This window comes from Frieseomelitta varia, unplaced genomic scaffold, assembly GCF_011392965.1.
Source record: "Frieseomelitta varia isolate USP_RPSP 00005682 unplaced genomic scaffold, Fvar_1.2 scaffold_452, whole genome shotgun sequence".
Lineage (NCBI taxonomy): Eukaryota > Metazoa > Arthropoda > Insecta > Hymenoptera > Apidae > Frieseomelitta > Frieseomelitta varia.
In genome coordinates, this window is record NW_025110204.1 from 118,918 (window position 1) to 141,937 (window position 23,020).

Genomic DNA, 23,020 nt, shown 5'->3' on the forward strand with positions numbered 1-23,020 from the left:
ATTTCGCTCACTTCCCTAATGATCCATTAATCGATTAATATCTAGATTCCGTACCGATATTTCGACTCTGTCTTAGCCTGTTTCAATGAATATGCATGCTGCTAAAGTTCCTCCACCGCGGCGGCTAACGACGTGAAACAGCCTGTACGTACGCAGCAAGGAGAAGAGAAAGAGAAAAAAAAAGGTGGACGAGAGAAAGCGAGAGAGCGCGAGAGGAAAAAAGGGCAGGTGAGAGAAATGTTCTACGTGCCATACGCCATACGTGGGCGACTCGCTCGATTAATCTAACGCTGTGTTACACCTCCGTCCGTTATTACGGTTAAACTGCACCCTGGCTGGATGTAATGCCATACAGCGGTGCATGGGACTGGAAAACGACAGGAGGAGAGGGTGGTGCCTGTGATGCTGGTGTGTGTCCTCCGCCGAGATCGTTCCTCTTCGTTGCAGTCGATGAAGCAACAACCCTTTCTATCCTCCCACTCTCTCTCTCTCTCTCTCTTTCTCTCTTGGTTCAGGGACAACAATTACACCTAATATCGCCGGCGAATTATTATTTCACGGCTTTCCGATAGAGAGAGAGAGACACCGAGGTTCGCTCGCGCGTCGACGGTTTTACGGAGAGATAGAGAGAAAGAGAGAAAAATATATATATGTAGAAAGAGAGAGAGAGAGAGAGAGAGAGACGCGACAGCTCTCAATCAATAATCGTAATTGGTATCGTCGTCCCTGGAAAATGCCGGTGAATATTCGTTAATTTTCCGCGTACGCTTGCCCACTCGATCGCACGACAGTCTAATTGGAAGTATCGCGTCGGAACTATTATAAAACCGATCGAGTGTAAATGAAAGCTCTGCTCGAGTTTCAACCCTTCCGGACGTTTTATTCGGCTATCCGCTGGAGAGAGGGCGAGCGAGTTCTTAGTTTTATGAAAATGGAATGTCCATTCGAGAAATAGAAATAGCGTAGAGTGTCTTGGCTGAAAAATTGAGAGGGAAAGAAACAGAGAGACTGGCGATCGGGCAGATTGAGGCTGTATGTTGCATTATGTTTCTTACGTGAATGGAACAATTGAAAAGGCTCGTACGAAAAGCATCCCCTGTGAATTTCACTTGTTCGCGGGGTAATAAAACGATAGCTCCACGTATTTCTTCGAGTATACTTCTCGACATGATGTTCTCGATACTTTTTCAAAGAGTATCAAAAAAAAAATTGAAAAAGAAAAAAGAAAAGAACTGAAGAATCAAGTTAAAAATTAAAAGACTAATAGATGAATATTCAACATATTTCGAACTATATAGTCGCTAAAGGGAAGTACGTAAAACTCGCGCGGTGGCAAGGTCGATCCAGATCTCGATTCTCGTTAACGAAATACTCATCGGTACGAGAGACGGACGAGGACGTTGATCCGCGAGATGATTCTTCATCATCTTCGCCTTTAACGCCCGTTGAATTTTTCTATACGGCGGGCTCGTGCAGAGGACAGTACAATGTGCCAGCAGGATCGCCGGTGAGAGAGAGCCTCTCGATAATTCAACGGGACAGGGCGAAAAAAATCAATAGTACAACCACCCCTGGATGGAGGGGTCCCCTAACTCTAACGTGCATATATCCGACACTGGGACCGCGGACAGTTTTTCTACCTCGTATACTTAATGAGCACGGCAACCTATTTGCGCAACGCGCACGGTTTAACACACATGCACACATACTCGATGACACGACACGAGCCCGTAGGTCAGGCGACCTCTTTTTGTTCCTTCTCTTTCTTTGGTTCCTCTCCTTGCTTCGCGGAGAGAAAGGAGATTAAGCAAAAATTCTAGTCGCAACGAAGAAATTTTGCTCGATCGGCTGCTGGCTTCTTGCGAATTATGTTCCGTGTTTGTGAATGTTTGCGAATGTTTGTGGAATGTGTGTATTTTACGTGATTGAGGGACGGGGAGGGGAGGCACGCAATTATCGTAATCAGCGTCGTACGTGCTAAAGTTGAGCGTCGATGGGTTTAATACCTGACGCGCTTTACGCACTGTCGTTGATTTATGTATATGTGTGTCGCGTCGCGGCGTGTAATTATCTAAAACTTGCAGTTAATTTCTCGGGAGGGAGAGGAGGGGAGGGGGGGGGGGACGCGCAATTATCGGACTTTCGAAGTTTGATGAAATGATAAATTTTTATAACGCGATGTTAACGAACTTTTACTCGTCGCACGAACGCATCTGTACACAGAGATGTGCGATATGCTTGCTCGTGAACGTTCTTGGATTCAGTTCGAATCGGTATTACAAACACTAGATGAAATACCGGTATTTTTAGGTAACTACTCTATTATCGCAATGGATAATGCTTCAGATACTGGTATAGTCGTATTTCGGTACAATAGTATATAGCTACATAGTATAGTAATACCTACAGTATACTAATAAATATTAGAATTTTAGAATAAATATTAGATAAAATTATTAAATTTTACTCCAGTTATAGTGGTCCACGATTCATTTAATAAATCTATACAATCCTTAACAAAGTGTAAAAAATATATATATATATTTTTTTTAAAGAACCGTTCATTTTGACTGACTACAGTAAAAATAGTAGATACACATGAAGTATCAGTAGGTTTAACGTTCAAGAAATTCCCGAGAAATTTAGCTCAATTACAATCGCTTGATAATTACTGCTTTATTATAATTGATTGCTTCGTTTAATTTAACCAATCGCGCTGGCAACTGATTGCGGACCATAACGAGTGACCGAACCGTATACAATAAATCGTCGCTTTCTTTTCGAGATACTCTCGTCGGTACAATACCACCGGATAGAAATTATCGAGAAGTATAACTGAGAAGTAAATTTATTATTTGTTTCGCCTATTTTGTTTTACTTAAATATATAATTTTACTTATTATAACATGTTATGCTATAATATATAATATGTTATAGCATAATCTATGTTATGCCTAATATATTTTAGTTAAATACATTGACATTTAATGTGTTTATTGTTAAATTATATTGCAGATTGAAGCTGTAATAACTTTTAAATAAAATAAAATTTTCTACAGTGTCAGAAAGTGACGTTACTTATATACCTTAACTATTTGCGCTAGCATTGGTACGATATCACTGCAGATAGAAATTATTAACAAGTAGTAAATTTATTATTCATTTTGTCCGGATTATACTTAAATATACTTAAAACTGAGAAAATATTGCAATTTTCGGACAAAAAAATTCTCGATGTGCGTGACACGTCATTTTAGCGCAAGAGGTTAAAAGTATATATGTATCCAAACCTAAAACAATTCAAACAAAATGTTCTTTCGGCGCGGAACACGCTACCCCTTTTAAGCGTCCGCCTTTGGTCCGCTTAAGAGGGTCACTGCTCGGTGGCGTAAAGAAATCCATCCCTCGCTTCGCTGATTACTCCAAAGCTTTTCTCTCGCCGAAGATGCGATGTAACAATATCGGTCAATCGCTTACGCGACGGTGAACCCAGTCGCGTCCCAGATTCGCCCAACTTTCGAACAGCTCTCGCGTGAGAGAGCGCGAAGCGCGCCGCGCCCGGCAAAGAAAACAACAACGTCGCCGTCGCGGAAAATTTTTTGGAAAACGCGGCGGTGCTTGTCAACTTGTCAAAGGGCCTCTCCGTGGAAATTCCCGAGGTAGACAGGCCGCGGGCGCGTTGCCGGTGGATGTGCAACGAGATTCCCACGGAGCGGCGGAACACGGGAAACGAATATCGAGCAACGAGATCGAGCAGAGACGGCACGGAAGCTTGTCCCTTTTCCCTTCGACGAGACGGCTCAAAGGAATTCTCGTGCGCACCGTTGTTCCTCGCCGTGGAAGCGAGAGATCGCGAGACGCTCTCTCGGCGTCAAAGAACATTATTTCCCGCCGCGGAGACCCGTGGAAGGAGAGGCCCGAAAGAAAGGAAGAAAATGCGATAAGAGGCCTCGAAGCTTTTTGTGCCGACACTCCAAGGGGAAAGGAAAGAGAGAGAGAGAGAGAGAGAGACTCGCGCAGGACTAGCAACGACGGAATGAAACGGAACGAAAGCTCGTAAAAGTGCGTATCGATTTGTGAAAGCGAGAGTAACGCGAGTTTTAGGGAGGCAGGCGTAGCGAAGCAAGGGGTTACACCTTCAGTCACCCCCTTCGAGTTTCGACACCTTCGAATCCAGCAGCAATCTACTTATACTTTTCAACTCGGATGACTCTCCTCGTCTCGTATTTTCTTCACTTCTTCCCCCCCCCCCCTGCTACGTTCGGGAAAGCTCCCCGCGACGAATCTCGTTAACTATTTCGAGGACAAACGGGCCTAAAATAAGGATAGAATCGGGGGACGTTTCAGAGGGGTTGTTCTCTGAACAACCCCTGGAGACCAGAGGAGACCACGGGAAACGAGGGACCGACGCGATCGATTTTCCCGAAGGTTTTTTCATCGGCAATCGTTCTAGACGCATTCTGTTCATCTTTCTCCCCCACCTCTCCCCCCATGCCTTTGGCCAACGTTTGCAGCCACCAAACGGTTTAATCCTCGGCCAATCTACATCTGTCACCACGTTGCTAAGCGCGTATTACACGCGTATCACTCTCGTTCACCTCTTTCCCGTTCTCAAAAGTGCAAACAAGTAGGTGTCCCGTTTCTCTCTGTCCAGTGTTTCAAATCAGTTTATTGTAAATGTTAAAGAAGAAAAAAAAAGAAAAAAAGAAATTGATCGATCGATCATTGGACTGCGAAGAAGTAGAACCTTGATAGAAAATTGTTTCACGTGGCAATTAAAACAAATACTTTGAATATTTCCGATCGATTTTTAGCGAACTTTCAAGACAATTTATTGTAATTGAAAAAGAACAAGGGATTCGATCATCGATTTGTTAGATCTGTGCAACATCTTTGAGAAAATAACAATAGAACCCTGGTAGAAAGCGTTACGAAAAACTGTACTTTGGATATTTCGCATACTGTTTCTAAATTACGTGTGTCCCCTGAAATTTCCGAACGAAACGTACGTGATTGTTCCTTGTATATTATAAGTTATCGTCAAAGCACAGTAAACGTCACGGTTTGTCGCAGAAACGCTGGTCTATCGATGGCGTAGAGAGCGTAGACTCGAAACCGGCGCGATTTAACGCGGAATTATCAAGCCTGGATGTGTTACTTTACACGGAACGATTGGTCACGTCGTTCGGCGCTCGATAAATCGATTCTTCATCGCGTTTCAGTATCTCCATTGGCCGAGCGAATAATTGAAAAGTTAGCCGGTCCGCCGCGTCAATAACGCGCGGAATGATATTCTCCGGTTCGTTGGCCCGTCTACCAACGAAATTGTTCGAGAACACACACGTTCTCCCCTCTTCACGCGCGAAAGAAATCGTCGCGCGTCTCTACCCGCTTTTGCAAGTGTACGTTTGTTGCTGAACGTTCCGTTCGACAAACACGCGCGATATCCTCGTACGTGGCTCGTCGGCGAACACAGAACGGAACGGGGCAAACACGGGGAAGGGTGGAAAACAGGAGAGAACAGGGCGATTCAGCGTGTAAAGAGGAAAATAAAAATTACGCGTGAGACACCTACCTACATGCGCCCTTTGTACTCTTTCCATTCGGTGTTGATGAACTTTTGCCCCATTGGCAGCGGAGATAGATCATTTCTACAAATTTTGTCGCGCGCTCAGCGTAATTTTTTTTCTTTTTTTTTTTTTTTTTTAGTAAACTGATAAGTCGCAAATTGTACAAACAATTAAAGAAATGTAATATTATAAAATTCATCTGTCCCTCGCAGAGATGTCCAACGTCATTTTCAAAAGCGTGCTCGCGAGACGTTCAAGCTCAATTTCTGTGAAAGGTAACCGGGACTTGGACGAGAGAGACTCGTTCCACGCATTCGGCTTGCTTTCGTACGGAGTGTACCGTCAATTTTTCCACTTCTATATATTATATACAGGCCGTCGTACGTTCCCCGTTTAACGGGGATAGGGATTAAGTTTTCATTTCAGAAATGAAAGGGAGCTACGCGGTGAACGACACGTGTAAATACACTAAGAAGTACGAAATCATTTAAACTTGCTGTTCATTTCTACGGCGACATGGCACAATCTGATTAGACCCGCGGCGAGGGATATTTCTCCGCGTTTCAATTCGCTGGGAAAGTAGAATTCGAATCGTCAAATTGATTCTTTCGTTCGTTCGTTCGTTATTATTGCTTGCAATGAACGATATGCTTTTGCATTTTCATTTCGTTTGCGAAACTCTTGCGTTTCTTCTCCAAAAAGAAAATCCATCTCCGTTGCGTTTCTTCAAGATGGACAGAGACATTTGGCGACAAGCAGGGCGAAAACATTGAAAGGAAAAAAGAGAGAGATTTAAATCGAAACTTTGTATTCTTATCCGGGCGGCGCGAGCACGGGCAGCTCGGTCGGGCAAACATGTCGAATTGCCTACTTCCGGGATACGAATGCCGGCTGTAACCGAGTCGATGAGGTCCCCAAGGGCACAAAGGGCCATTCGATGAAAGGAAAACTCGAGGCCACGTTCTCGTTCTTTAAACCGCGACTTTCGACTTGGACAACTGGCACAAATCCAGCGGAATTGCATTGCCACCATCGGAATCGGCTACGGAAGGTCCTAGATTTACACGCCTAGCGGTGCAACGACCATAAATAAACCAACCGAACAACAAAAATTGCGTTCGCAACGATATGGACGAAATCTTGACATCTTCGCCTATCTTCAGAAGGGGCAAGGGACAGTTTTCAATTGAATGAAACAAATAACTCCGACTCGATGATGAAAGAGAATACGCCAAGAAGGGAAGAAACAAAAGCACACGCTCACCTGATATCCGAAAGTTGGTGTAATCGCTCGTTCGCGACGATGAAAGACAGGGGAAGATGTTCCCTTAATGGGCGCGTTTCAACGTTAAATGGCGTTGCTCGTGGAAAGCGGTGTTTTCCATTTAAAACGCGCTCGAATAGGACGAACGGGGGAAGGAGGGGACACAGAGAGGGTGTTTCGAGAAATCGTAATAAAGAAATTCTTTCCCGGCTGTTGCAGCTCTTCTTTTTATCTGAAAAACTTCTTCAGGGAAGCGTCTTACGACGACGAGAGAACGTAGACACCAGCGAAACAGGAAAGACTTTTAAGCGGCTCGAGACGATCACAATGACACCACCAGACGACGAATTCGCGTGTCTTTGTTCTTCGTGGAAATATTGGGAAGTCCCGCGTTTAATTGACACAATCATCGATTCAAATCTATCGTAATTAACATTGGCAGGCTCAGTTTCAGTATCGAATCTTTCTATTTATCTCTCACCAGTGACATTTCAGAAATTTCTCGAGTTTTCTAGCGAGATTTTGCATTGTTTATTTAACATTGCCGCGGAGAGAATTTTTTAACCAATAGAATGGATAATCAGACAGGGATGTTGTGCACCTCGTCCTTCATATTCCCCATATGCTATGCCGTTTGATTACCATCTATTCCCTTCATTTAAAAAACTGACGCGACAACATCCCGGATGTTTTGGAAGCAGAGGAAAGTAACAAATCAGACTGGTAATATAATTCAATAACGTGATGTGAAATATTGTACATACGTTGTTCATTAACAAAACGAGAGAAACGTTTCGGACAACCTAATAAACACGGAATCTTTTTACACGAATCATAGATGTGAAAAGTTTCTTCGAACTTTTGGAGAACTGCAGGATTCAAGTAGAAAAAGAAATAACGACGAAGTTAAATATTAATCTTAAACTTGAGACAGTGTATATTAATTGAAAGAAAAAGAAGAAATTAGAAATGTCGATTTCAAATTTAGAAATATTTCAAAACCCAATGCCACGCGCATCTTGCAGATGTTTACAGATTTCGTTACGGTGGTATTTCAGTTTCTAACGTTGTTTCTAACGTAAGGCGGCCAGAACACCGACGCAAATTTATCTGGTTGTATTTAAAGATACTTTGACGCACATCGTAGTACCGTGTCTTTTAAATTCGTCTCTGGTGGGCGAAGAACGTGCCCGTGGACACTAAAACCGAATTGGTCTCGGCCATGTCCACATCTGGTACGTTAACGTCTTTACTTTCTGTCTTCTTTCCTTCTCGTTCGCGTGAAATCGCTCACTTTCGTTCCTCTTCAGGAGATTTTCTAAGTGTGTCATTGCGACGTAACGTAACAGGGAAAGATAAAGCAACCTCTTCGACGTTCGTTTTATCTCGTTAATATTCAAACGACGTTCCAACGCGTCTGTTCGTTTGTTCGAAATATGAAAAAAAAAAAAGAAAAAAAATGTAAAACATACAAAAATGCGTAAGGGAAGTATTTAAACTAAGTGCAAAGTAAAATACGAGTCTCTGATTGGGACCGATTTCTCGAATTGCATTCGGAAAAAAAAAATACGAACAGCCTAGTAACAAGTAAAAAAGGAGATTGTTCCATAAATCTCTTGGCAATAGCCGAGCAACGTAAAATTCTCTATTCTCAGGCTGAATGTACTGTAGCCTCGATGACCTTAATCGCGAATAGTGGCAAAACAGTGATTATTCCGAGATGGAGAACGCTGCTTGCATCGTCTCGTATTTTTATTAACGACCGCGATGCTTTCGCGTCGTGTTGTTCAACATAAATTCTGTCCCTCCTTTCCTCTTTCCTCTTTCGTTGTTTCTCACAAATGAAAATCTCCTTTGCGCGTTCGATATTATTATCACAAATCAGAGGCGTTAAACGTAACGGAGTTTCTCACTTCACTAATTTCAATTTGTCATTTAAGCTTATCATAAGTTTATCAACCAACGTCGTACACGCTCGAATCGATCAAGAACTTTGACCATTTGAAACGAGTGAAACGCGTTCGTTCTGATAGGATGCAAGCGTGCAAATCTGCATCTCATTCTTTATAGACAATCATCTGTTCAGAAGGAGAAAGCGTATTATTCGCTGACGCTTTTAACCTCAAAGTACATTTCTGTCCAATACCGATGCTCAACAGGATCATAAAAGAGTCAATGCAACATTCATCAACAGAATGATCAGTTTACTTTCCTTCATCAATGATATTTGACCGATTTATATTTCACGTGTCCGTGTGTATCGCAATATTCAAATCTCGATATTAATATTAACTAATTACAATGAAATATCAGAATACGTAATATCATATGGAGAATTCATAAACGTTCGATGCTACGAAAATATCCTTTTTTTTTTTTTTAACAAACTCATTCAACAGAACAGTTTAATCATTATTGAATGGTGACACAATTGTCAGAAGACTATTGGAAATATTATTATTAAAGCATTGCTGTATAAATTATTAGAAATGATTACGACTGTTTTAATAACAAAAAGATATTTGCACGTTTCACTTACACTAATTGACCTCTGAACCTTCCGTAAATATAAGATTCTTTATAATTCCACTCACGTGATATTTCGCCGTAGTTTTGGCTTCAAATTTTACGTTCGTCGACGTAACGAAACAAATTGTCATCGATCGACTACCAACGTGAGAAATATTTTTCAAACGGTGTTAATGTTACGTAAAGTTCTGGCGTACGACCGACAGTTCGTTAGCATTGCCATTTCTTGGCACAATGTTATCGAACGATAACGGTCAATCCACGTTGCAAAGTGGGCGCGTGCGGGTCTCTCTCTCTCCGGTGAAAGCTCGCGAACGCAATGGCCCGCGCGCGCGTGCCGGCGACCCAACGCGACGACAGATTTACAATTAAAGAAAGTTCACCACGATGGCATGCGCTCTGTCTCCGCTACGATTTCCCTTTTCCGTGACACCGGATCAAGTTCGCACGTTCCCAAATTTGATCGAACAATTTACTCCAAAATTTTCTCGAAAGAATCACCACGACACGATTCGCGTGTGCTTCCGGTTATTTTGATCGTTCAAAATTTCTCAGTGGGTAATTACGAGCGAATGATTTCGACGATTCCCGGTGATTTGTGTCAATCGCGCCTATAACGGAGCACACCTGAACCGTAGGAATGATCGTTCCAAGTGGAGAAAGATATGCTTACTCTCGTCCTTGTCGTTGCTTCTGTTCTCTTTTTCACGGTTCGCTGCGAGATCGTTCATTGACAGTGTTGAACGATCACGGGCGGAAAGTAGGCCTGAATTCGATCGGTGAAAACTAATCGGAGTTGATAATTGGCTCGCGGGACGCGAAACTATCGAAACTTGACCGTGGCTGCAACGATAGCGATTATCGTTTCGTTCGATTACCCGTTAACATTTACGGCAACCGACCGAGCGTGTTGCAACTGCTCATTTACACGAGATGATATAAATCCATTGGAAATTCAGTTTGAAATATTTGGAGTGTACACTATCAAAAATGTTGAACCTCGCTTTGCGAGTTCTTTCTGCATTTTACATTAAAATGGATGGCGTGTGTACTGTTTGCCTTACGCACCGATGAAACAGGATTTGATCAATCTTTCCAGTCCCTTCAAATATATTTCATATCCACGTACGTGATTATAGTCAGCACACACAATAACAATGTTCAATTAAAATAAATTATCGCGTAATGTTTCGAGCGCTAGTCAAAGAATGCCATTTGAGTGCTGCTAACTGTAAAAATGAATAAAACTGAGGCACGATGGCACTTGTTTTGATCCCTTTTGTTTACAGTTCTTGGAAGAATATTTTCTAACAGCGACACGAATATTATTTGGACTAAATTATCATAAAAGATGACGAAAATATGATTTGTTAAGAAAGGACGTTTGCTAATGTATACATATGTATTCGAAAATTAGTAACAATGTGCAGAGCCAAAGGTCAATGGCGTTCGTTTGTTTATTATGGTGAGTACTCCGATAAGTGTATCTGTACGTATGTCAAACAGCACACACGGCTCCCAGGATAGATTCTTAACTCGAAAAATTCAAATTCTTTTTGCCTGTACCTGTGTTACAGCAGGAGTTTTGTCGTTCTTCGAGTAATCCGCGTACAATGGAATATTCAGTAAAACGTACAACACATTTTAACACACGCCGGAACACACTGTGCGCAACTAAGAGTCAACGAATGCACCACGAGCAGACTGACAGTTACCACGGGTTGTTCATTATTAGAAAATCTGCCTTGCAGGCTGCTCTTGCGCAGCCGGCGCAACACTACCGACTTCCTCCCCTCTACGAAACGACGCCATTTGTACCAACTTTCCTTCCCTATATATTCGTGTTGTTCATAACCGTATCGAAAAAATACGGAACCCGGAGTTTACATGTAAAATTCAATACATATTCATAAACATACAAAAGTTACATGTACGTTAAAACTTTGATACGAGCATCGAATTACGAAACTTGATAATAAATATTGATCAAAAATTTCGTGCATATTTGACTTTGCAACAAAAATTGTTGTTGATACATTTCAATTCTCTCTTTTTCCCTCCTTCGTTATATAAAATAATTCACATGGTTAGAAAATGTAAGATTCGTATGAAAAAGCAGTATTAATTAAATTTGGTAACTTTGCAAGTGTACGATCGTAGACTTCGTAAGTGTGTAAATATTTTCGCGTTTGAAAGGCAAGAAAATTTGCCCAGAATTTGTAAAAAACGCTGTTAGCAATTACAAGATGTGGAATTTGCAATGTGGCAATTCCGTCTCTAGAAAGTGAGTAGTCTGTGGAAACAGACAACCTCACGGAGGTTGGCTGAATTTTCGCAAAGTGAATTTTACTTGAATATTAGGTATTATTTTCTTCGCTTTAGCTTTGGGTGATGAAAAATTTGTATTGTAGTTGAATCGTATATTTTAAAGTGGCTTCGTTTCCAGTACATTATTTGGTGTTACTTGCTATTCTTTAGAAAAATATACAGCGCCTCATAAAAATAAGATATCATGGCGGTACCTACTACCGGTGTAGGTAAGTATTTTAAGTCTGTTTTACAGACCAGAGATGCGAACAAGTAGGTCTTGTACCTTTTCAAAATTAAAGAGTTAGAGTTAAAAAATGGTATATATAAAATATGTTTGTGAAAATTGTATCCGTCAAATTTTGATGATGTACAAGAGCAGACGTATAATGTTAATAAGTTATCACGCACAGTAAACGTGTATAAAACTAATCAATGATTTGTCAAGGTTTCGTAAATATCATTACTATTTTGTTTTTTTTTTTCCACATATATAAAATTCTGTACATTCGAGAGAAGATTACGAAAATATGAATACAAGAAGCAGGTTACACCATGTCTAAAATCACAGGGTCATAACCTGTACTTATTTTACTGGTTTTAATTAACAACATTTTTATTTGTAGTTTTGCAAAGAATAACTTTGATTTTATATTTGTAGTTGTGCCTCGAAACTTTCGTTTATTAGAGGAATTAGAACAAGGTCAAAAAGGTGTAGGTGATGGTACAATCAGTTGGGGCTTGGAAAATGATGATGACATGACTCTTACGCATTGGACTGGAATGATAATTGGACCACCTAGAGTAATTTTTCCTAAATTTTTAATTTCACTTGGATACATTAATTTCAGTTCATATTATTTTAGTTATTTATAAAATATTTTTTTTGTCATCATGGCTCTTTCTATGAATTTACATTACATAAATATAAAACAGAGTTAACTACACTAACACGGAGATAACATTGATAAAACTGACAATTGTTGTTATTAGTAGCAGGAAAATATTTTAATATTATTAATCAAATATGTTATTTATATATTACATACCATTTTTTAGACACCATATGAAAATAGGATGTATAGTTTAAAAATTGATTGTGGTCAAAGATATCCAGATGATGCTCCCAATGTAAGATTTTTAAGCAGGATCAACATGAATTGTATCAACAGTACTACCGGTGCAGTAAGTATCTTTAATTTTCTCAATCTGAATGATTTAAAAATATTGTATTTAATTTAAAATTTTATAGGTTGATAATCGCAGTGTACCAGTACTTGCAAAGTGGCAACGAGAATATACAATTAAGACAGTTCTTCAAGAACTTCGCCGTTTAATGACATTGAAAGAAAATATGAAATTGTCCCAGCCTCCAGAGGGTAGCACTTTTTAGCCTAACCATATGTAAACATAACACCTCTTCCTTTCTGCGGTAGCATGGGGCGAGATTCAATGAAGGTACCAAATAATATTAAATGGGTACCGAGTAAAGACATATATTAAGAAGTAACACCTGTATAAAAAGAAAACGGAGGAGATAATGACTATAAAAGTTGATTCAGTGTTTTCAATTTACTAAAGTATTTACTTACAAAACTTATAACTCATTTGTTATTACTTATTTCTTAAATTTAAAACATTTCATACATATATAAATATGTATACATGTTATGTATATGTGAAATATATATACATATATTTATATATATACATATATATATATATATGTAAATTTACTGTTTTAATTTTAATATTTTATTTTAAAACCATGCCCACACATTTAATTTAAGAAAATGCTGTTTCAGCTTTTTAAGTAAATACAATCTGAAACAAAAGTCATATTTTGATTCTTAAGCTGGAAACACAGACTGTAATAAAAAATAATAATCATTAAGAATAACTTATGCCTTCAAAGTTTTTTAAATGAAACAAAATTGCCTGAATGACATTTTAGTTTGAGCATAAGTGCCATTTCATGATGGAGGTGTCTCAGTAATTACTATTGTAGACAATTCTAAATTTTAATAATTTATACTTCTGTGTGCTCATTTTTACCAAGCCTTACTTTACTTTTTCTCTGTTGTTATTAAGATTTTCGCAAATAGCAGGTTGTTGAGATCAACATTTAATATGTAATAACGTGCCTTTTTGTGCAAGCAGCATAAAAGTGAGCATATATTGAGCGTGTTTGGTTGAGACATCATCCAAGAACGGCCTCTTATTCTATATTAAAAAGAAAAAGATATTTCTTAAATAAATTATGTTACAATTGAAAGTAATGATTTGATGTGTAATAACATGTGGTTAATGGTATAGTGTTTTGCATCATTGGATACATCAATGTATGAAGCATTAGATTAAAAATGCTTATCATACTTTTCATTCCACTACTTATATATTAGAGATATATTTTAAGTCCTTTTTTGGTCATTATAGTGCGGATATAGTACCCATATATTGTTTACTCTTTGATCAAAGCTTCATAATTGATGTATTAATAAAATCATACTTAATTTTTAATAAATATCCAAAGTACCATAAGTAGATTTTCAACCATTAGGGAATCAAGTTTGAATGCTAGTGTAATTCTATCATGAATTGCTACGAACTATACCGTTCCCATAAAGTTGTATACAGAACGGAAAAGGGTTTTCCATAATTATGTTACATTTTAAAAAAAGAGAGAGCGAGCGAGCGAACGAGAGAGAGAGAAAGAGAGAGATAGAAATATAATCATAAATTATTTCAAACATAATATAATTTTTTTGAAATTTTATTATCCAAATTGTAAAGATGTCGATCCTTACTTTTAAAGTAAATCCAAACCAAAGTACGAGATTTTAACACAAGTTTACATTTATCGTGTAATATTATGAAATTCTCAACTACCTGAAACATTATACATACCTCTTCATCAGCTTTGCATTTCAGTATTACACTATAAATAATGTAATAGTGTAATCCAATTCATACTAATAAAAATATTAAATAATTACTCCATGTCGATGAAGTAAAGCTTAAAAAAAAAATAAACAAATTTCTTTAGAAATTATTTTCAAATCATTCTTTTTAATTCCTTATGATGTTCATATCTAGGGTCTTTTTCTTTTTTTGTTTAGGCAATGAATATGTAATTGAATAAGTTTAACAATTTATTTAAATCTGACGATGACATTAATTGTAGTAATATGTACAAGATGATCGACGTATTAAATAAACGTCTATCAAATGCGTGCAATTATGTTCTTGCAACATTCAAACAAAGTATAAAACTACATTCCAATATTGGAATCTAACATCGTCGGATCATTTTTATTAAGCTAATGTAGCTTTATGTATAAGGTATTACTGTCGTTTATATTTCGGAGTGAAAAGTAATTTAGTATTTTTCACAGTTGTCCATTTTACTCTCTTCCAATATATGATTAGCGGTAACGATATCAGACCAAAACCTATTACCTGCAGAAGAATAATAATTATATAATTTTTGGATTAATAACTGTATATATTTCAAGAAATGTATATTAATACAAAGTATTACCTTGATAGTCATTTTCTTTCTTTCATCAAATTCAGCATTCGATGCCCACATAAGAAATTCAACTACATCTTTTGCTACTTGAGAAGCAGTTGCAGGTGTGCCATCTGCATACTCTATGACTTCATTATAGATAATCTAAAATATTATATAATTAATTTATCAACCAATTTTATGTAAGTATCATAAATAATTATATATGGCAACTTACTTGTGGCATACCAAGAGCTCCATTAACGAAGTAAGGATTAAAATATTGACCTTCCCTTAAAGTAATACCAGCTGGTGGATCACAGTATCCAGTTAATAATGAAAATACATAATTCTGGAATATAAAAGATATAGTATATGTTTACTTTATTTTTAGAATATTAATAATATTTACTTCAAACAAAATAAGAATTAAGAAAATTTCATTTAATCAATTTACCTCTCCATTTTCACTTGCATTAATAATGTATGTTAAATCTGGTGGATAGGCACCATTATTTGCTGCTCTAGCAGCTTCTTCATTTGGATATGGAGCTGGTATAGTATCAAATAATTTACCAGGACGCATATAATAAGCTCCTGTATCATCAGGACCATCTTGAACCTAGTAAATATTTTCCACAATATATATTTATTAATATAATACAACTATTTTATTAACTTTTACTTAATACTATTTATATTTTTATATATTTAATACTATTTTAATTATCTAGACTCCAAAAAGTATTTACCTGATATTCTGCTGCAATAGCTTTTACTTCTTCTTCAGTATGTGTAACACCCACAAGATGACGAAAAGCTAAAAAGTCCAAACTATGACAAGCTGAACATACATTTTTGTATACTTCCCAACCTCGTCGAAGACTAAATAAAAAATGATGATAAATATACATTTAGGATTTATTTATTACTTTTCATGATGTTCTCACCTCCTATGATCCAATGAACTAAATATTCCATAGAAACCCCATTTATAGTTTGGTGGATGTGCTACTTGATCAGAAGCTTTCACAGATTGATCCAAAGCATAAATTAATGCACTAATACCTCCAGCTGTTACTCCTAAACATGCTAATAACTGCAATTATTTTATTTGTATTAGTACTTTAACAATATTTTATATATTATATATGTATACAAGGTGTGTATTGTGATATTTATATGATTTATAATATCTAAAACTTACTACACATGTGTATGTATTCACACATTTAATAAATTTAGATTTTATTGATTATATATTAGGAACAAGGATAGGAAGGCATCTTCAATTGATTATAGAAATACACATACCACTTTTCTACCTTTAGACCATTGGTTTGTAGTTGAAAAATTATGTACCTGCTGAATTAAAATTCAAGTATCAAATAGAGTTTTCTACCTGTAATATAATAGTTTCTATTTTAAACTTAGTCAGAATCAAATTTATAACATATTTAACAGCAGTAGGCATTGATAAACATTTTATATTAATTTTTCTATTACCATTTTAAATTTATTACAAAGGAAATACAAATTTTTTAAATAATTTAACATTACAAGCATTTTAAGTTATAAATTTGATTTTTTAAGGCTACCCACATAATTTTCAGATATGTTTGGCCATAGCAGCATCACAATTTTCTATGCTGATAACTATTACATAACATCAAATAAAATGTCTTCAAAATCTTGTTGAATTTATTATCCTGTTATAAAATACGCTTGATTAGAATTAGAAGATTAACAGACAATGCAAAATTAAAATATTTTCGAAGAAAAATGTCATAGCAGCCGACAAGTTGCACAGTTCGCCAAGACATCCGTATTAGTTTCAATACATTAATATTACAAGATTGACGTGTAAATAAAAAATCATATTTTTCGAATAGAGAAATTAATGTATCTAAATATAATTGATGCTTTTAAATTACATACCTGATTGAATAAAGTTCCATAATTCGATTTCAAAAGACCGAATTTACAAACTCGACCCAATGAAGCCGCCATGTTGGCCAGAGGTACAATGTGCAAAGATTTTTAATCAATTAAATATCTGTACAATAAATATATACGTGCTAGTAAACAATAAATTCTTATATTAATTAAATTTTTCTGTTGATACATATAATTCTTGCGTGCATTCACAAATCTTTATAAGAAAAAAGGAAACATAAATTCAAAAGATGAAGGTACTTACACAACTTTTTAATATCTAAAGTGACTTTAATCAAGGATACCAATATAATAATATCAACTTTTGAACGATTCAATTTATTCACAGATATTTGCTACTATTTTGTATATTTTTATTTGTACAAACATAAATATCCATAACATAGCTTTTTCTTAGATTTCGAGATAACAATGTTTAAATTATACACTCGAGTTATACAAAACACACTTCAAACGTAAATACACTTCAAGCGTAAAATACTACTTTATTAAAAAATATTATGTTATGAAATATTCTTTTTTTCGTCATACATCGTTGTTTTTAATATTTTATCTATTTTTCAACTTGGTTTTATTTGAAATTTGTAAACCATTTCTAAATACATAGGGGAGGGGGGTGTGGCGCATGCGCAATTTCTGTTGGTAGCCTTGGCAGTTTGCTGTCGACCATTAGTGTCAGCTGGTGGTTTCGTCAGATGGTATCGTGAATCCTATAATATCACATCGATCATCGTGTAGAAGAAGGAGATTCAAGATGAGCGGAGGAATGCCAGAATTGGGCTCGAAGATTAGTTTAATATCGAAAGCAGATATTCGCTATGAGGGCCGACTTTTTACCGTTGATCCTCAAGAATGTACCATTGCTCTAGCTAATGGTGAGTCTCAAATCAAGATGGATACCGAAATCAGTTTTGCCGCTGTTTCATTTCCCGGTTATTTTATTTTAATATGTATTGTTCTTGATACTTAATTGCCGTTCCATTTTTCCTTCTTACGTCTTGTTTAAGTACTATTTACGAAAATTTGATGATTTCTATATATTTATTGTATTTGAAAATGCTTCTGAAACAGTCGGTATTTGATTCATCCGGTAAAGCTTTGATACAAAACAACCGGGGTCACTCGTCATTTATAACGGGTGTTTTGTACTTTATTCGTAATTTGAATATACGCATTGAAATTTGTTCGATAATTTAATATATTTATAGTCGTAATAAGTATATTAAATCATTATGCAGTACTTTCCAATTTATAGCAAATTATACTTAAGTATAAAAAAATAGAGAAAACAAATATAGATATAGTAATATTATCCAAATGAATAATTATACATTTTATTTTCTATTTCAGATTAATAAAACATAATGAAATTTCCTGAAAAGGTCTTACATAATAAGCAAATATTTAATTTTGTAACATTTTTATGCTTAATATTACTATGTCAGATTTCTTCATATAGTTTTAAATGAAAGTAAACCAGTTAGAATTTAAAGCATATTGAATTTGAAATCTGTTTAATTAAAATTTAATATTTTCAATGATAATATAAATGATATTGTGTTTGTGTAAAATTAGGTTGTTTGAAAGCCGTTACCTGAATCTATCATTGTATGGAATGTTTATGTTCCGTATTTGCTCTGTTTATATCTTACGTCCTTTCTTTTTTCTGTCATATTACAGAGTTGTTCTAATAAATCGTTAAATTTAAATTGTATAATACAGATTCTGATGTATTTTATATTGCTGAATCTTTATTTTTATTTATATAATTATATCAAATAATGCATAAACTTTATTTTATATGTAATTTTAAAATTGCATTTGTATGAATCACGAAGTTATGATTCCTATCTTTTAATTAATTAATATTGCAAATATGATAAGTAAATATCTCAGTCTATCCATTTTATTTTTTTCATCTTATAGTACGTTCTTTTGGTACTGAAGATAGAGAAACTCAACTTCCAGTGGCACCGCAAAATCAAGTGTATGAATACATTTTATTCCGTGGTTCAGATATTAAAGATATTAGAGTTGTCAATAATGTCAGCTCTATTCCAAATGATCCAGCCATTGTACAGGTAGTTATAATTAATATATTTTATATTATAATATAATATAATATAATATAATATAATATAATATAATATAATCGACCAAGCAAGTTAGTATTATCTATAATAATGATTGCTAAAAATGATTTTGGTTATTTATAGATGACGGTACAACCGTCTATGAGCCAGCAATCATACCAGCCACAACCTAGTTATGCTCATCCAATGATGGGCCCAATGGGTGGACAATATGGAGCACCCTATGGCATGACAATGGGCACTATGGGACCTGTAATGGGAATGCCAACTTCTGCTAGAGATCCTCGTGGACCAATGAATAAACAGTCAAGTGAGTTGAGCTTGGGCTCTGCTGAACCCAATGCCATCTCTATCCCAAACTCACTACCGACGGCCAATGTCGACCCATTACCAAAAGACCAATCTCTGGAAGATGGTAAACTGTTTTTGCTATGAACTATCCCTTGCCAATGGCATGCTTGCTGCTTCTCTGGTAATGCTTGCTAACTTCACTTGGGATATTAAAATTTCTTTTTCTATTAATCATAGAATGTATAAAATGCACTGACAAAATACTTGAAAACAGCTTGCTCCTGTTTATTTTAACCGGTTATTAATTATTGCTTGTGGTGTGACATGTATTTTTGACTTAATTTGCATTTGAACTTTAGGGACAAATATTAATTTATTTGAGCGCTTTTGAGCTTTTGAGCTTATTTATTCACATCTTTGTACATATCTAGAAATGTATGCATAGTATGTGAGTTTTACTCAAAATCATTAACGTTATTTTAATGTATTTTTTGCCCATATTATAATATTGATATCTACTTCCTTGTATTATTGCTAATTTTTAAATTTATTTATTTAAGCAATAACAATAAATGATTCAATGTTATTTACATTATTATTTAACCCTTAGATAGTGGATGTTTTAATAGCAACGCGATAGGTGAATGCAGGATCAGTTTGATCTATAGCAAAGATTTTATTTTTTGCAGTATTGAAAATAAGATTCATATGTATACATGTACATATGTATACAAGTACGAGTATTGTCAGCAATACACAACATTATATCATAGACACATTCGTTAAAGTAATAAGAATTGAATTTTGTATGTCACAGTTTTAGTTAACTTGAAGAAAAGGCAATGCTTTAATGTTTTCATATCATTTGTAATATTTACAGATAGATTAAAGTTGTTCAGTTAACATTATCCTGCATTTGCCGACTGAGGGTTAATGTCTGCTATTTTTTTTTTAAGTTAAATGTATATTTAATCTTATATCATCAATAAATATTATGTAATGTAATATTTATTATATATAAGAATATATATATAATGATATGTCCTGTAGATAACGATACAATAGTATATTCCTTTCAATATTTGTATTCATTTTTCAATATATTTGTTACTTATAAGACATAACTATGCATATTTGGTTATCTTTATATTCTACTAAAGGATTATGCATGATAATTTTTTTATTGCATTTGTAATTTATAATTTTTCCTTAAGAGTATGCATTTAAATCTCATTGAAATAGTGTTATAAGCATTATGCACTAGCAAGTAACATAATAGCAAGAACAGTTGAAATTTCAGGTAGAAATCATGTTTTGAGATTAGTTTTCTATGCGATGTAGTATTTTTGCAATCATACTTTGGTTAGAGCTAGAATTGAAAATTTAATTCCTTTTTTTCAATACTCCATATATTATATCAGATATTTAAATAAATATTTGACCTTGGAATTATTATCACTGGTATTATTTATAGTTTAGAATATAATATGCATGTTTGTTTACTTTATTTACACAGGTGTATTAGATCTTATTAGTGGAGGTTCACGATCAACAACTCCAACTTCTTCTTTATTGACTCGAAAAAGTCCAACTATGGATCAGGGTATCCAAGTAGGCCATCAGCAGCAACAGCAACAACAGGGTGGAAATGTTGGCAAACTTGGTGAAAAAACAAATATGCGAACTATTCAACCTGCTCGCCGCGATCATGACAGGTAATAAATATTACAACATATATATATATATATATATATATATATATATTTAAGAACTAATGTTTGTATACTTTTATTTACAGCCACAGTGGTAATAAAGCAGGAGGCGCTGTATCGCAGTATAATGAAGGAAAACGTGATACAATGAAGCAAGATCAATTACAAGGACAAGGTACGCATGCTCAAGGTAATCGAGGAAATCGTGGTGGATGGATGAATCGTGGGAATATGCGTGGCAGAGGAAGAGGTCGCGGTGGTTTTAGAAATCAACCTGGTAATGCTGGTGCCAAACCCAAAAATACGCTGAAATTCGATAATGATTATGACTTCGAACAAGCTAATACTGAGTTTGAAGAATTGAGGTACGCATTACATACATACATATATAGCATGGTACTGCCGGATTCGTTTCAAGTATATTTGAAATGATGTATGTGGATACCATGCAAAATCAATGTTATGCGTCTTTAAAGCAACATATTTTTAAAACATTGTAATATGTTTCGCTTACGCCCGCACCAACACATATTATTTATGACACAAATTTATTTACTTAAAAGATACTTGAAAGTGGATTGAAATTGGCTTTTTATACGATATATTTTAGATCTCAGTTAGCAAAAACGAAAATTGATGCTGGTGCTGATAACGAAAAGAAAGATGATAGTGGTAATGAAACAGGAGCCGGTGAAGGTGAACCCGAGGAAGAACCCGAGATAGTTCATTATGACAAGTCAAAATCTTTCTTCGATAACATTAGCTGTGAAGCTGTTGAGAGAAGTAAAGGGTAAGTCGACAAATGTACAAAATAGCTTTATCATTAAAATAGTTTTATTATTGAAATACATGCGAAAAATTTGATGATTTGGCGAATAATTTTTTTTCCTTTTTTTTGTTATAGACGGTTCCAACGTACGGACTGGAGGACAGAGCGGAAACTGAACTCTGAAACATTTGGTGTAGCGTCAACGAGACGCGGTAGTTTTCGTGGACGCGGTTACTATAATCGTGGAATGGGAGGCATGTATCGAGGCAGTGGTGCAGGTGGTTCTGGTTTCCGTGGTGGTTATAGAGGTTCCAGAGGTGGAAATCGTAAACCTGCTAATCAGCAGCAACAGAATAATCCTGGCAGTCAAAATCGCACGACCAACGAACAATCTGCTACTCAATCGCAGCAGAATAGTCGCGTTGTATCTTTTTGAATGAACAACGCACTATTATATATATATATATACATATATATATATACATATATATGTATATATATATAAGTATTCACTGTAGATTAAGATTTTTACGATATGTGCTCTGCCCTTATGGACTGATTTGAATTCGAGTTTAAGAAGGATTCAATGATTTAAAGGAACAAAATAAAAGAAAAGAAGTTCTTTGATAGAACTGTGAGTTTTTTGTATCGTCATGCAGAAACGTAGGAAACAAAACAGTGCTTTGCAGGTCCTGCGTTTAGAATTTCTGGACAAATAATGAATCTTATTGTTATAAGTAGTTAATTTTCGAAAACTCGATATTCAAAACCATCATGTCCTACGAATTAAGGAAACGTCGAATGCTTCTGAATGTAATTAAGTACAATACATGATAGAATATTTACAAAGAAACATACATGAAACAAGAAGTTTTAAATTTTCAGTTAATTTTTTTTTTTGAACGCTATTAATTCATTCGACAAGCATGCAACTACGATTAAATGAACAATAAGAATCTCAAGGAAATTTTTGTAATACAATAAAAAAAAAAAAAAAAAAAAAAAAAAGAAAGAATAA

At 35.5% G+C, this 23,020-nt stretch overlaps 4 protein-coding genes across 10 annotated transcripts in view; 2 read left to right on the forward strand and 2 right to left on the reverse strand.

Moving 5' to 3' along the window:
- Positions 1-11,157, reverse strand: part of LOC122532373 (tyrosine-protein kinase Src64B) — a 90,338-nt gene extending 79,181 nt beyond the window's left edge. For all 3 annotated transcript variants that reach the window (XM_043661109.1, XM_043661110.1, XM_043661108.1), the window contains exon 1: positions 10,930-11,157. The gene's annotated coding sequence lies outside the window, so the exon portion shown is untranslated. The remainder of the gene's footprint in view (positions 1-10,929) is intronic.
- A 477-nt stretch (positions 11,158-11,634) lies between these two features.
- On the forward strand, positions 11,635-14,514 carry LOC122532376 (ubiquitin-conjugating enzyme E2 variant 2). 2 transcript variants are annotated; one of them, XM_043661118.1, is made up of 4 exons: positions 11,635-11,900; positions 12,332-12,474; positions 12,730-12,855; positions 12,923-14,514. In XM_043661118.1, the coding sequence occupies exons 1-4, from the start codon at positions 11,876-11,878 to the stop codon at positions 13,061-13,063; spliced, it is 435 nt and encodes a 144-aa protein (XP_043517053.1). In that variant the 5' UTR covers positions 11,635-11,875; the 3' UTR covers positions 13,064-14,514. The 2 variants fall into 2 exon arrangements, with proteins under 2 accessions (XP_043517053.1, XP_043517054.1); XM_043661119.1 differs by lacking the exon at positions 11,635-11,900 and adding an exon at positions 12,203-12,252.
- Positions 14,515-14,809: 295 nt separating this feature from the next.
- Positions 14,810-17,494, reverse strand: LOC122532374 (cytochrome c1, heme protein, mitochondrial). 3 transcript variants are annotated; one of them, XM_043661112.1, is made up of 9 exons: positions 17,382-17,494; positions 17,120-17,237; positions 16,496-16,543; positions 16,132-16,280; positions 15,934-16,066; positions 15,639-15,803; positions 15,420-15,533; positions 15,212-15,346; positions 14,810-15,129 (listed from the first exon to the last, which is right to left on the reverse strand). In XM_043661112.1, the coding sequence occupies exons 2-9, from the start codon at positions 17,189-17,191 to the stop codon at positions 15,016-15,018; spliced, it is 930 nt and encodes a 309-aa protein (XP_043517047.1). In that variant the 5' UTR covers positions 17,192-17,237; positions 17,382-17,494; the 3' UTR covers positions 14,810-15,015. The 3 variants fall into 3 exon arrangements, with proteins under 3 accessions (XP_043517047.1, XP_043517046.1, XP_043517048.1); XM_043661111.1 differs by having other exon boundaries at positions 16,496-16,546; positions 17,382-17,492; XM_043661113.1 differs by lacking the exon at positions 17,382-17,494 and adding an exon at positions 16,784-16,890 and having other exon boundaries at positions 17,120-17,194.
- A 296-nt stretch (positions 17,495-17,790) lies between these two features.
- LOC122532372 (protein LSM14 homolog B-A) lies at positions 17,791-22,914 on the forward strand. 2 transcript variants are annotated; one of them, XM_043661105.1, is made up of 7 exons: positions 17,791-18,012; positions 19,064-19,218; positions 19,354-19,645; positions 21,038-21,236; positions 21,320-21,598; positions 21,844-22,023; positions 22,138-22,914. In XM_043661105.1, the coding sequence occupies exons 1-7, from the start codon at positions 17,892-17,894 to the stop codon at positions 22,436-22,438; spliced, it is 1,527 nt and encodes a 508-aa protein (XP_043517040.1). In that variant the 5' UTR covers positions 17,791-17,891; the 3' UTR covers positions 22,439-22,914. The 2 variants fall into 2 exon arrangements, with proteins under 2 accessions (XP_043517040.1, XP_043517041.1); XM_043661106.1 differs by having other exon boundaries at positions 19,354-19,540.
- Positions 22,915-23,020: the final 106 nt, after the last annotated feature.